This window comes from Dasypus novemcinctus, chromosome 9 (assembly GCF_030445035.2).
Source record: "Dasypus novemcinctus isolate mDasNov1 chromosome 9, mDasNov1.1.hap2, whole genome shotgun sequence".
Classification (NCBI taxonomy): domain Eukaryota; kingdom Metazoa; phylum Chordata; class Mammalia; order Cingulata; family Dasypodidae; genus Dasypus; species Dasypus novemcinctus.
In genome coordinates, this window is record NC_080681.1 from 98,664,739 (window position 1) to 98,679,801 (window position 15,063).

At 42.9% G+C, this 15,063-nt stretch overlaps 1 protein-coding gene across 4 annotated transcripts in view; it reads right to left on the reverse strand.

Moving 5' to 3' along the window:
* AGO1 (argonaute RISC component 1) overlaps positions 1-15,063 on the reverse strand; it is a 44,559-nt gene that overhangs the window by 22,171 nt on the left and 7,325 nt on the right. For 3 of the 4 annotated variants that reach the window (XR_011649698.1, XR_011649697.1, XM_058303894.1), the window contains exons 3-12: positions 14,200-14,320; positions 13,394-13,575; positions 12,873-13,009; positions 12,516-12,650; positions 12,274-12,361; positions 11,500-11,647; positions 7,296-7,415; positions 6,807-6,929; positions 6,540-6,673; positions 3,136-3,320 (exon numbers count right to left, since the gene is read on the reverse strand). Coding sequence is in view for 2 of the 4 variants with exons in the window: in XM_058303894.1 (XP_058159877.1) it covers positions 3,136-3,320; positions 6,540-6,673; positions 6,807-6,929; positions 7,296-7,415; positions 11,500-11,647; positions 12,274-12,361; positions 12,516-12,650; positions 12,873-13,009; positions 13,394-13,575; positions 14,200-14,320 (1,373 nt within the window). In the remaining 2 variants the exon portion in view is untranslated. Of the gene's footprint in view, positions 1-3,135; positions 3,321-6,539; positions 6,674-6,797; positions 6,930-7,295; positions 7,416-11,499; positions 11,648-12,273; positions 12,362-12,515; positions 12,651-12,872; positions 13,010-13,393; positions 13,576-14,199; positions 14,321-15,063 lie in introns of all 4 variants that reach the window. The other variant, XM_058303893.2, reaches the window with a different exon arrangement.

The following is a 15,063-nucleotide window of genomic DNA, read 5'->3' on the forward strand; positions in this document are numbered from 1 at the left end:
CTATATTTCAATGTTTACTTAAAAAAAAGAAAAGCCAGTAGTTATCACATTAGTTGAGAGGAAGGAGTTAAATATACTAAAGACCGGATGAGGGATGGCACCAAATCAGAACAGGGTAAAGTGGCACTGCCCTTCTATTCTGTTAGAGCACCCACAATGCCAAATGGACTTTTCTTTTTCTGTCACAGGGAGGATTCCTCACCCGTCTTCCAGAAGGGAAATTGAAGGGTCTTTAGAAGAACCTGACCATTCCTCTTATTTGTTGACCTGATTCCTAGGGAGATTGTCCAAGTGCTATAATCAAGGAGCAGCATGTAAGTGGAAGAGACCCAAAGTCCTATCCAAGGTATGAGGCTGGAGTGAAGGATAATATTCCTGGGCCCTGGTAAGGGAAACATCTCTGAGTAAGCACTGCCCTCCTTAAGCATGTTGTGCTATACTCCTGAGGAAAGCCAAAACAATGTATTCTGGAAGGAACCAAAAACATGGAATAATTACTCAAGTGAGTTAGTTCTCCCAACAACTTCCCTTATCTTCTACCTAAGTGCCAACAATTTAGGGCCCAAGAAAGACATGGTTTAGGGATCATCCAACTTCCCTACTGAGTTATCATGTCAATGGAAGGCTCTACCTCAGCTTTTTATGTGCAGAGGGAATAAATTTTCAGAGCAGAATCAGATCCACTCCATTCTTAACATAATGTCAAGCAAGGTAGTAACTGATTACTAGTGGATAAACTAATTCCTAAAGGAATCCAGACAGAGCAAGTTTGACCCTCTAGAAAGGATAAAAAGAGAAGGTTTCAAGGAATAAGTGATATTATTCCTTTCAAGGAATTTCAAGGAATAAGTGACATTATAAGTGACTGGGTCTTGAAGGAATGAGATAATTTTAATGATAAATTGGGGAATAAGAAGAAGAGCACTTAGATATTCCAGGCAAAGGCAAATGATGTGAGCAAAACCAGAGACTGTGCAAAAGCAGACAAGGAATGAGCATTCAGAGTGTCTACTATACTCTAGGCATTGTGCTAGATGCTGCTTTTTATATAATTAATTCATGAGGCTCAGAAAAATTAGGTAACTTCTCTAAACCAGTAGATTGGCATAGCCAGGACTGGAAAACATTTCTGTTTAATTCCAGAGCCAGTGATCTTTCACTAGGTTGTGGCTTAAGGCTAGTCAAAGAGAACTGTACAAAATAAAGCTGAAAAGGTTAAATTATAATCAGGGTCCCTGAAACCTTTCATGTAATTGTGAATGGGAACAAGTGAAGGGTTTGTTTTTTTTTTTTTGGCAGTACGGTCACAAGAAGTCTTATCTGGTAACCTATCCATGAAAGATTTGGGAAGAAAGGTTAGAACTAAGTTGGGACACTGTGTTTAGATAGCAGGAAATATATCATGAGAAAGACTGTAAAAAATAAAATAAAAAAAGAACATGGGGGTGAAACAAAGAAAGGACAGACTGCCTCCAAAGTTTGGATAAAGGTACCCAAAAGCAATGGTGATACCAAACACAGCAAAGTAGGGAAGGGTTTCCTGGTAGTCAGAGGAAAAGATGACCATTACTGAAGAAACCGTCCACCAAAATACTTTGTAAGGGTAAAGACTACACCTGTTTTATTCACCAATGTATCCCAGGAGATAGCACAGTGTCTGACACAAAGTAGGTGACCAATAAATTCTAAGAGAAGGGAAAGAAGACTGAAGGGACAGACTGAAGCTGCAGAAAGTACGAAGTAGATTTACTAACACATATATAAGGTGATGACTGAAGAAACTGAAATGGATGAGAATTTAAATAGAATGGAAAGACAGAAAGAGCTCAAAGGTCAGAAACCTGAGGAATACCAGGCACTGGGAGGCACTATCAAGGAAATATCAAATTAAGGGAAAAGGAGAACTGAGAAAGGCCACTGGTAACCTTCTGCAGAAGGAGTTTGGCAGAAAGGTAGATGAAAGAAGTAGTAAATGGCTGGTAAAGAAAAGGGAGCAAAAAATCTGATGGAGAGAAAGAAAATAGGAAAACAAATGTTAAAGGTGATGGCAGAATTATGGTAATGTGTTCTAGAATGGGGAATCTGAAGGTGTTTGAGAGTTTAAGGGTGTGAAATCCCAATGGTAGCAGGACAGAAAGGAAACAAAGTGCACAGAGGGGTTGACCAATGTAAGAGGGGAAACATATCTTCCCTTGAGGCAGGAGAGGTAGAGAGAAAAAACAGAGTACAGAGAAAAGTGCTAAGCCAGAGAAGTATGTATAATAGTTATTCCTATTACTACAAAGGAGAGACAGAGAGGAAGAGAATCTCTCAAAAAGTCTAAGCCATTCCCAGGCACAGAACACTAACAGAACCATCACACATTCTGCTGGGTTGTGCTACACAATGTCCTAAAAACCATATTCCTAAGGATAGAGATCTGGTCCGACCTTTCTGTGTCTGGCCCAGCTTAACACAGCAATAGAGACTAGAACACAGAGGATCCCAGTAAATGTTACTGGGCACGTGTATGAGCAGGTGAGCAGGCTCTAGGGGGAAGTAGATGTGGTTCAAGCAATTGGGCTCCTGTCTACCATAAAGGAGGTCCAGGGTTCAATACCCAGGGCCTCCTGTTGAAGGCAAGCTGGCCCATGTGGCAAGCTGTCCTGAGCAGAGTTGCTGCCCCATACAGGAGTGCTGCCCCGTGCAGGAGTGCTGGCCCACACAGACAGCTGGCACAGCAAGATGATGCAACAAAAAGAGACACAGAGAAGAGAGAAGAGACAGAGCAGACCAGGGAGCTGAAGTGGCACAAGAGAATGATCACCTCTCTCTCACTCTGGAAGGTCCCAGGATTGGTTCCTGGAGCCGCCTAATGACAATACAAGCAGACACAGAAGAACATACAGCAAATGGGCACAGAGAGGACACAATGGAGGGAGGGGAGAGGAGAAATAAATAAATAAATCTTTAAAAAAAAAAAAGCAGGCTCTGGGATTACATAACGGCTCATATAGGCTGGGGTTCCTTTCGTAAGAGGAACACTGACATTAAGGGACAGCACTGGCCAGAGCCATGAATTTTCCCTAGGAGCCTCCAGGGAGCTACCCTGAAAAGAGTCCCATCACCATTAACACTGTCCCAAGAGAACTGTACCATACACTGGTGTCTTCCCTGGCAGGATGACAATAATGAGCTGCAGCCCTGAGTAGGTGTTCTTGAGATGCCGGAACATGGGCTCCACGCTGTCTGCCCCTTGCGCATATTTGCAGAAGCAAGGCTGGCCCTGAATGGGCATCCCTGCATCTTTGGAAATCTTCCGCAGCTGGTCCGTGAAGTTCCTGCAGCATAAATATGGTCATGACAGAAGGCAGTCAGTCCCGCTTTAATACAGCTGACTAAATGCATCCATCTCAGGTGCCCAGAACTATGACAGGCAAAGAGAGATTCTAAGATGAATGATCACAGCTAGTGGAAGAAAGAAAAAAATAACACATAGGTAGTTGAGTAGGGCAAGATAGAGCATGCAAAGTACTCAATGGTACAAGCAGAGAGCTGAGAGTCCAGAGAAGGGACCAGAGAAGAGAATTCTCAAGGTCCCCACCTTGTCCCACTGAACGCCTAATTCCTGTGCTCTATTACATGCCCTCAGCAATAGGTAGATGCCCAAAAAAGGCCTCTGCTGAAAATAAAATAAATGAGGTTCCTACTACAATGTTAGGAGCATAGAGATGCTCAGGAAAAATGAACTCTCCCCTGGCCACTGGTTTTTTGAAGGCTGAGAGCAAATCATTAACCAAACTTCTTTCCTTGGGCTTTAGGGCTTTTCCCTAAGAAAAGTAGACAAAATTGGAAGAAAGGGTACACATGCAGTAGATTAAAAAAAAAAAAAATCAAACTATGCAAATATATCGACAGATAAGCCTAACAGACTGAAATGAGCAATAGGAAATGTAGTATGTTCAATCCTGCATTTAGATTAAAAGCAATAACGTACAAATGAAGGGTTGAAGCTATTGTTTAGGGGGTGTTATTATACAGCATATAATATTAGTATGATTGGATTAAAAAACACATTTAGTGAAAAATATGCATTTTTCACATATTTAGTGAAAAAACGCAGGAAGGGTAAATACAGCGTGATACCGTTATGTAAAATTTAAAGTAATTTATATACATAGAGTTATATAAGAATATATAAATTGTATAGGAAGGTTACAATAATACATAATAGGGGCTGAATCAGAAAAGAGGAATGGGACTAAGATGAAGGATATAAAGGAATTTCAAGTTCACTGGTAATATTTTATTTACTTTTAAAAAGGATAAACATCACAATACACTAGATGGTTGATACATGGGTATTTGCTATATTATTCTTCACATTTTTTTATATTTAAAAAAGTTTCTCAAAATAAATGTTAGAATAACATAGAAATAACCTAACCACTGTTACATGTAAATAATAGCTAAGGCTTTGATGGACTACTAATAGTAATCAGTAGTTCTGCCATTTTTGTCTTGTATACAACTGCAGTGTAGCCAATAAAATGCCAGTGTTACCAGATTCTGTTAATAGTGGGTCTCTATTCCAAGGAAAGTGGTATTCCCCAAAATCTTCTCTTCACTGCCAGATCATACTTGGATTATTGTCTCCAATGCTGGGGAACACAAAGTGTGTTGAGAGCTGTCTAGGATGGGGTAGGTCTTGAAATCCTGCCCTAAAAGTGATATTATTGAAGTAACAGGAACTCTTTAACAAGAGAAAAAATCTGAGGGTTGAAGCTAGGACTCCCTTATCCATCCTCAACTACCAGTTTTACCACCTTCATCTCTTCTCCATCTTGTCTCAGTGGAACAGATAGATGTCTTTTCCCTGTGCTCTGGATTCCATCTCCTCAAACACACTTAGGGACTTTGCTCCATCTACTTCACAATTCCTCTGAGTTCTATTTTCAGTCATCTGCTTACTATGTACATTCTCCCTGGAAAATCATATTCACTCCCATGGCTGAGGACTCCTGAATCTTTTTCTTTAGCCCCGAAACATGCATCTATCTGAGAGCCACAGACCACGTTACACAAGCCATGTTCTTCACCCCGATCTAGGGTCACTGGAAGAAGAGGATGCCTGATGAACTGACCCTTTCCAACTCTGACATTTTTGGTTTATCATTTTTAGTACCCCAAATGTGCAAAACAGGTAGACTGTTTCCCAAAAGGGAGGGACATGGGAGTCAGGAAGCAGCATACAGAGAATAGGGTGATATACAAGGTGACTGAGGCGGAAAGGGGGAAAGCTAGAGCTCCAAGGGGAGTCTTTTCAATGCTGTTAAGAGCCAGTCCTCCAACAGAAGGCCTACACCACAGCAGCCAGGTCTAAATGGGGCCAAAAACCCAGGAAAGAGGACAAGAACTCATTTAAGAGAGAAACTACATTTGTGATGATGGTGATTATGTGTCTGTGAGGAAAGAAGGAAAAGGGTGGAGACAAAGCAGCCAGTGTACCCATATTCACCAGTCTCTGCTAGAAGTAATTCTTATGAAAACCCTTGGCCAGCTGAACCCACCAGGGCACACATCTCTATTATCCTCCTCACTGCCCAAAGTGATTAGCTCCACTGACTCTTCTTCATCCCCAGGGTATATTGGCTCCACTCCAGATTCAGAGAGATCAAAAGCCACCACTTCAAAAGACTGCAAGAACCAATGACTGCAGTAACTTATTAAATGGATGAATTTTACAGAATTTGAAACTTATCTCAATAAAGATGTAAAAGCAAAAACAAAAGACTGCAGGGGAAGGGTAAGTGACTTCTTCACTTATTTGTGCCCTCTTTCAAGACCATTACTCCCCAAATCTCTGATCCTTTACTCCATTGCCTGTATCACCTTCCTCATTCTAGCCCCTCAGCCACATGTAGCTCAGAGGCCCTTATAACTCATGTTCACCTAATTCAGGTCACTTGGACCTGACTGAACAAATCCCATTCAAGAGAGGACATTTCAGAGAACAAGCTGAGCAAACTGTTCTTGTTTTTTGTTTCCAACTAGGAATAAAGCTTTGTGAAGACTCAGATCCGATTTGATCCCAACTCTGATACTTTCTTGATGTACAAACCATGGACAAGTTACTTAACCTCTTTGAGCCTCAGTCTCCTGATAATGGAAATATCACCACCTACTCACTGTGAAGATGAAATGAGATAACATAAATTAGATGCTTAATACAAAGTTGACATAAACATAACCATCATAACTACTACTTACTACCAGTGACGATAATTTCAACAATAAAATAACTCAGGGCTCCTTTAAGAGACTTATACCCTGAAATCATCATCTCTGACACAGATACGGCCCTTTATCTAGACTCCTGATCACAGACAGACAGAAAACTAACAGATAGAAGTTTGAGGCAGAGAATGCAAGGGAAGCAGAGTGCCAAAAGTCAGAAAAAACAGAAAACATGTCAAATGTTGGCTCTTTGGGGGTGGGAGGAGGCAGGGCAGTTCTAAGGTCCTTCCCATCCTTCCACCCACACACACAACCCTCCTTACTTGAGCACCTCTTCTCGACACTGTTTTTGGGGTGCAAAGCAGGCAATGGCCCAGACTTTGATCTCAATTCCATTGTAGAACTGTTTTCCCCGCATATCCCAGACACCCTGATTGGGTGTGGCAATGGCCCGGTTCTGAGAATAGACAGACGGGGAGTCCAGGTGAGCCTCAATAGAGCCAGGTGGGTGGGGAGCAAAAGCTCCTGGTTATACAACCCAACCTCCCCCATAGGCCCCAGAGATGTTGTCTGGCCCTGACCCTGCTCACCCGGCCGCCGTACTGCAAGATGGGCGCCGGCAGCACTCGTCCCGTCACCTCCGTCATGTCATCCTTCACTTTGATCCCAAATTCCTGGATGTAGGGATCTAGGTTGTAGCTGGCATTCTTCATCTACAGGGCAAAAGAAGGGGATCTCAGGAGAGTAGCAGCTTGGCAATACTGCTCACCCCCTGGGTCCCAAGGAGAGAGTCCTGAAGTGAGGTTGAGGGTGGCAAGGAATATCTCTGAAAAACAGGGGAAAGTCGAAGATGAGGGATAGTGAAAATGGATAACACAAGGGCAAAATACAAGATGGAAAAAGAGATAGGAAGCAAAGTTGCTACAGGATCAAGAAGCAAAAGCTGCCCTATGGAGTCCCAGGCACCAAATCCCAGACTTTTTTTCCTGAGAGTTCTAATGGGGCAGAAGAGTACCTATGCTACCAGGAACCCCACTGACTGAACAACTGAGCATGCATTTCTCTGCAGCACCACTGACCAGGCGGCTGATCTCCTCCTGTCTGTCTGGAGCTGACCTAGCTGTAGCCTTTATCATAGTTGAAGTCTGGTTGTCGGTCAGCTTCTTGATGCAGCGCTGCCCAGCCACAATGTTACAGACCTGAGGAAATGAGAAGGACAATAAGCTCTGACTTGAGTGCAATCTACCTAGAACTCTACAGGAAGGGAAGAAGTCTTTGCTGTCAGCCCTGGGGAAGGGGACTACAAAATCCCTTATGCATATACATCTTGAACTTTACTTGATAGGTAAATTAGAAAATGTCCACGTGCAATAAAAAGCAGTACATCATTTCATGATTAAAAGCTCGGGATCCAGAGCCAGATCTGGGCTCACATTCTGCCACAGCTGCTTAGTAGTTACTTAACTTTGAGCAAGTGACTTAATGTGCTCCACCTTAGGTCTTTTATGCTAAATGGGAAAAGAGTAACAGTATTATAAGATTGTCTGGAGATGTAATAAAATAAAACACTTAAAGGGGTAATCACAGTTCAGTTGACACAGTAAACATTCAATAAATTGTAGCATAAAAAATTGTTTACCAAAAGACCCAGTATAAAGCTCTTCTGATACTAAAAACTCAATACTAAAAACAAGAACTAGGTTCATAAGGTGGTTCTCCAATGGTGACAGGCTGTCAGTTGCTCCATCATGCAAACCTACCAAGAAGACAAAGGGTGGCTTTAAATTCTTGAGCTCCAGCTCCAGATGATTACTGAGCCCAGCCTACAGATTTCCCTGTCTTTGCAGGCTGACATCTGTGTAAGGAACAACCTGCCATTCAGTTTCTTTTTTCTGGGCCAAAGAGAACATCATGGAGATCAGGAAAGTCTTTCTAGTCATATATAAGACTTTCATGCCCAATATACTGTATTCAGGATGTTGTGAACAGGAAGCCTTGTGGCAGAGTAGAGGCTTGTGTTTGAAGCCTTACTTTGCCACTTCTAGGTGTTGTTAACTTGGATAAGTCCCTTAACCACTCTGAAACTCTGCTTCTTTAACTTCTAACATGAGAAAAACACTAGTAATCTCATGAGGTTGTTGTAAGGCTTTAGATTGGATGAAATGCTTGCTCCCACTGGGTCAATACTTTGTAAATATCGATTCTCTTTATAATTCCCACAATTCATGGTGAACAATGGGAGGGAAAACCAGGACAAGGTCACCTTCCTTTAATTGAACTCCAAAAATTACACAAAACAGTCAATTCATTTAATGAAATTCTAGTTGTTGAAATTTGTAAGGTTGCTCTCTTGAAGGGACACTGAAGTTGTAGTATTCTATATAGATGATTTCAGCTACAGAATCAACACTAGCAAAAGACTAAAGCAGAGAGGAGCCGTGAGGCAATGAACATTTGAAAGTGTTGACAATCTCATTGGTCTGGATAACTATTTAAGGAAGACCTGGATTGGAGGCACTGGCTAGTTCTAGTTTCTAGCCACAGGATTCAAATAATCCATACTAATAGTCTGCTTAAAACCCTCCAATTGGTTCCTATCATAATTAAAATAAAATCCCATCTGGCTAAAAAGTGGAACACTCATACATTGCTGACAGGATTGTAAAATGGTGCAGCCACTTTGGGAAACAATCTGGCAGTTCCTCAAAATGTTAAACATAGAATCAGCATACAATTCCACTCTTGGTTATATGCCCAAGAAAAATGAAAAAGCATGTCCACATGTTCATAGCAAAGTTATTCATGATAGCCAAAAAAGTAGAAACAATCCAAATGTATATCAACTGATGAATGGATAAACAAAATGTAGTATATGAATACAATGGAATATTATGCAGCCATAATGAAAACATTATGCTAACTGAAAGAAGACACATAAGGTCACATATTACATGATTTCATTTATATGAAATGTCACAAATAAGCAAATCCAGAAACCAAAAGTACATTAGTGGTTTCCAGGGGCTAAGGAAAAGGAGTGAGGAGCAACTGCTAATAGGTGCAAGATTTCTTCCAGGGGTAATGAAAATGTTCTGGAATTAGACAGTGGTGATACTTGTGCAACTCAGTGAATATATAGTAAAAACCACTGGTTGCTATATTTTAAAAGGTATAGTATATGAATTAATCTCAATAAAGCTGTTTTTCAAAAATTTTTTTTAAAAAACCACCTGGCCACAATATCCTACATGACTTGACCCTGTGTCTCTTTCCAGTATCATCTCCTACAACTTTTCCCCTCATTCACTATATGCCAGCCACCATTGCCTTCTGCCTATTCCTCAAAAAGCTCCTTTGAACTAGCCTTTGAACTTGCTATTCCCACTGCCTGGAAGGCCCACAGACTATTATAAGACTGATCCTATATTATAATTTGGAACCCAGCTGAAATGTCTCCTAAAAGAGACGTTCCCTGACCACAACAACTAAAGTAGCTCTCCACCCCACTCCACCCTTACTTTTACCCATTTAATCTGTTTTTTAGTCCTCATAGCACTTACCTCTAACTGAACCATCGTATTTGTTTATATATCAATGTCTCTCTCTCCCCCTTCTAGAATGTAAGCTTCATGGCTGAAGGGAATTGTCTGCCCTGGTAACTTCTATATTCCCAGAACCCAGGAAAGAATATGACAGATAGTAGAAGAGCAATAAATATTTGTTGAATAAACAAACAACAGTAGAAACCAAGATATAAGTCATTACTTAATTTATTTACCTTGGGAACTAATGTCTGAAAGAAGTAATGTTAATTTGCTAAATCTCAGCTTGTAGAAGATATTACCTAAAGCCTGTCTACTTAACTAGAATTGTCCCTAAAGAATTACATTTATATTTCAGAGAATATATTGCCATCATTCTACTTTCTGTATGTCAGCAGCTATTCACCAAGTCACAGCCCGTGGGTTTTGGAATCTCTTCTCCCTTTAGCCCAACTTTTCTGGTTAGTTCTGAAATTCTAGAAGCTCACAAAAAGTTTGAACTTTAGTCCCAACTCCCTGACTCCTGCTGTTAGAACAAAGTAAGGAGTCTAGGTCACTGCTTCCCAAACTTTACCATGCTTAATAAATCCCTTTGGATTCTGTTAAACTACAGATTCTCATTAACTAGGTCTGGGGAGCCTGATATGATGCAGTTCACACAAGCTTCCAGGTGATGTCAATGCTGCAGGTCCACTTAACACACTGAGCAGCACTGGACTAGACAATGAAGCAGTTATTGGGAGTTTCTGATTAGACATTTTGGCTAATATATATCCCAAACCAAATATAGTGATTTTGCATTTGACATCTATGACTTAAATAACATTACTACTCTTTCTTTAATTGCAGGATTTCAAAGGTTTACTGAAATATAACAGTATAACAAATCTTGGGACTAAAACTTTTCAAATGAAGACACCAATCATTAGGGAAATACAATCTACATTATAGGTAACATTCATTTCCATTCTCTGCTGAAAGAGAGACACCTGCATCTACAGGTCATTTAGGATCCAGATGGCAGGGAAAGTGGAATTAAGAGAATATGTGTACCAGGAAGTGGATGTGGCTCAAGCAAATGGGCTCCCATCTACCACGTAGGAGGTCCAGGATGTCCTCCTGCTGAAGACAAGCTGGACTGAGCAGCAAGCTGGCCCATGCAGAGTGCTGGCCCACATGGAGAGCTGGCACAGCAAGATGATGCAACAAAAAGAGACACAGAGAAGAGACAATAAGAAAACAGCAGACCAGGGAGCTGAGGTGGTGCAAGATTGAGCACATCTCTCCCACTCTGGAAGGTCCCAGGATCGGTTCCTGGTGCCGCATAAAGAGAAGACAAGCAAACATAGAACACACAGCAAATGGACACAGAAAACAGACAGCAAGCACAAAACAAGAGAGGGGAAATAAAATAAATATTAGGGGGAAAAAAAAAGAGAACATGTGTGTAGGTATCTCAAATCTGTCCTAAGCCAGCTAATTACTTGTTAAGCAGTAAATGCAGCTTGTACATTTGGCTGGCAGCCCTGAAAGAACATGAGAGCTAGGATGAGGCTAAGGGGAGAACATACAGGTAAGAATGAGGACTACATTTTGTAGAACTATCTATACCTCTCAGAATACCAATTTTTCAAACTTCAAAATAAGGATGAGAAGCTAGGAATGAAGAAGACACATCTTAATGACCAGTGTGAAGATACAATATCTGTTCCCAAGACCAACCATGATTAGGTAGCCTCACCTCTAGGGGCAGGTAGGTATGCTTTTGTTCCTGGCCAACTTGCAGGCAGGGCAGGTGTGGATACTTGAGCTGAAGGTTATATTTCTGCTTGAAATACTGTGCCACTGTGCACTCCACAGTCTGTCCACTCTCCAGCTGCAAGGGAAACCTGTTTGAGGGAAGGGAAGAAGGTGTCATAACCCAGTATTCAATCCCACCTCTCTAAGACCCACAACCATGGGAAACACTGGACTTTGCCTCATCCCCACCCAGACTCTTTTCTAACCACTGCCACTCACGGAAAAGCAAGCAATATTGGATTCAATGCAAGCAATATAGGATTCAAGTTCCACAAAGGTCAGACCCATGTCTGACTCATCCATATTTCTAGTGTCCAGCAAAAAGCCTGGCACAGAGTTAGCAATCCCAGGCCAGTATAGTCTGAGGTCAAGAAGGGGATGGAATCAATGACCCCTTCCCAAAGGTCAAGTCCAGCTTTCTTTATCAGGAGGAAGAGTAAATTGAGATATCCTAATATCTACAGAACCAGAAAAGGAATCAGGGTTACATGCCTGTTCTATAGTAAAGGCCCAAAGGGGAAAGGTGGAGACTAAGAAGGTTAAAATGTAGGGAGAATATCAATGTATCTGGGAAGGTAATTCCCACAGCTTACCCATGAAGACAGGGCCAATGCAAGGCTCTTTCAGAGGGCCAATATGGTAGCAGAGGGGTGGGGTTTGAAACCTCAGCCCTGTTTCACCAACAGAGTATGGCTCAGCAGCCCTTCCAACTTACGTCTGATGGCTAGCAGGGCGGCGGGTAACATTACACACACGGTATTTCCTCTTCATCTGTCCACAGTGGGTCACTTCCACCTTCAGGCCTGGGATACACACACTGCATGTCAGGGTTGAAATAAGTTGCTCACGTGCACAAGCTTGGCCTCTCTTCTGAACATATCCAAGGGAATGTCCTCTTAGGGCTAAAAACTTCCTCTTTTAGCACTGTTTTCCTTCCCCACCTGGTTGAATCCTCACCCTTGATCTCCTTGGTGAAGCGAACACGCTGAGAGTCCGTGAGGGGCTTGGGCTGCTCATCTATGTTCCTGATGTCCAGCACCTCACACATGAACTCAATCACCGGCTGAGCCTTGTAGAAGGCAGTGGCTGAGACTGTGAGGACAGGGCAGGGATAGCTCAGCTCAGGTTCTGATTTCCAGGATAAATGGAGGCACTGCTCTTTACACCCTCTTCCTTATGGGGTAGTGGGAGAGGGGAGGTCCCAGGGCTGTAGGGATTAGAATAGGAGTGTGGTTGCAGAGCTGGGAGGGATGAGGCTGGGAGTTTGGTCACTGGGCTCAGGGTGCCCCTGATTCCATCGCTCTCCCCACTCACCATCAATGTTGAGCATCATCTTCCACATGGCAGGGCGCACAGACTGGTGAAAGCCGAACCAGACCTCGCGCCCACCCCCCAGCGGGTGGTAGTAGCCCTCAGGCGGTGAGAAGAAGGAGCGGCCCACGGGGGTGTACCTGGCAGGGACAGGCAGAGAACTGGTCCCTCGGGCACAGGCCCCCACCCTGTGAGGCATCCTGGGCACGGAGGAGCCCTGGCCTGGAAGGCAGGACACCAGGGCTTTAATTCCAGCTCTGAAATTTTACTGGTTGTGTAAATGACCTTGTGCAAGTCTCTATCCTTTCTCTGCAGGGACAGATGGGGAAAGGCCCAAAGAGATATAATAGGGACAGGGCTTTAAACTATCTACATGTGTATGAACACTTGCTTGCCATGGTAGGACTTCATGTAATCTTATTTTGAAAGGTTCACAATGAGACCTTAATATGTACTCATTCCCCTCCTTCCCACACAGTAGTTCTGCCACCACTCACAGCCCAGATACTAACTATGCCCAGTACCTCATGGATGCCAGGTGCCTCATGGCCACATCCAGGGCTTGCACAGACTCCAGGGGAACAGGGATCTGGCCGCTGACCAGGGCTTCATGCAGCATGCGCCAGCTCACAATGGCTAGCCACTTGATGGAGACCTTAAAGATTCGATCCTTCCCTTCCCCAGGGATTGTCACCTCAAAGTCCACCTTTGAGAGGGCAAGAGAAAGGGGTGAAGGAATATAATCTCTTTCCCACAATTTGACATTCCCTGTCCTGCTCCATCGGACCCCAGCCTAACCCCCGCCCATGGATTTGCCATGATTCTGCTCCTTGAGCAAATATGGGCTCACAATAAAGATCCCAGAGTAAACCCAACCATCCTCACAAGCTAGGCACTCTAAGAAATGAGGTCCTGCCCTTAGTCTCCTTGGCTAACTGCTTCTGTCCCTCTAAAGTATACCTTGGCTCTCACTGCCTAGAGGAGTCCACATCAAAACTAGGCATGTATTTCTGTCCTTCACTCCCATTTCTCAGCAAGCTCTGTTCTTTTCTTCCATTTCTAAACAAATTATTTTTACTGGCCTAACTAGAAATAATAATTTTTTTAAAATCACACCAAGCAGGAAATCCTTTACGTCTATTTTAAATCTAATCTCAGTCTACTTGAAACAGGGACAGGCATATGGTAGACTTAAATAAATTTCAGTATCTACCCACCCCTCACTCTAAAACACACTTTCAGCTCAAAAGACAAAAACTCCAAATAGGTTTATATGAGCTCTGCCCCACCCTAAGCCCCTGACAAGGCCTAGCCTGACCCCCAACCTTACCCGTTCGTTGCCAATGGGCAGTGCTGTGACAGTGTAAATGTTCTTCTTTCCATCATACACAGGCTTGCGATCACCAAAGATCTGAGGCTTGAAATGCTGGACCATGTATTCCACCACTTCCCTGTGGGGGACAGGAGTGGCCTGTGGAAGCTGAGAGACTACCACTGCAAACTTTTGGAATGCTAAATCCAGACAATGTTCCATGACTAGACTCACTCCTAGCAGCTATTCTAATCTCATCTAGACAGTGCTTCTCAAATTTCAACATTCATATGAATCACCTGGAGATCTTATAAACCACAGATTCTGATTCAGTGGGTCTAGAGCAAATCCTGAAATTCTCCTTTTCTAACATGCGTCCAGGTGATGCTGCTGGTCCTCAGATTACCAAGGCTCTGAAGGACCTGAAAGAGTGGGTATGAGTACCTTCTGAGCAGTGGGGGAAGTTGGGGGGAGAAGGGCTTAATCCAGAATTCAGGCTGCTCCCCTCACCAAACCCCAAGCTGATAAGCAAAAAAACAGAGAAGAGGAAGAGATCTGAACTGGACTAGGAATGAACTGTGGAAGAAGAACCCCACCTCTTTCTTCCATCTCCCTTATGCCCTAAGTACCACCCACCGCCTATTCTCTCCATTATCCTCTCTAGATCCCAGGGTGTTCACCTATCCTTCAAATCCCAGACCAACTAACCATCTGATCTCTCCACTTTCTAAACCAAAGCTTTTCAATAACCTGGATAAAAACACTCAAAATGTAGACTGAGCACAACTATAAACACATGGTTTTGATCCCAATTAGGCCCCAGGACTTTCCAGCAATCTTTTTCATGTCCCTGACCAGTTCTATCCCTCATAGACTATGTTG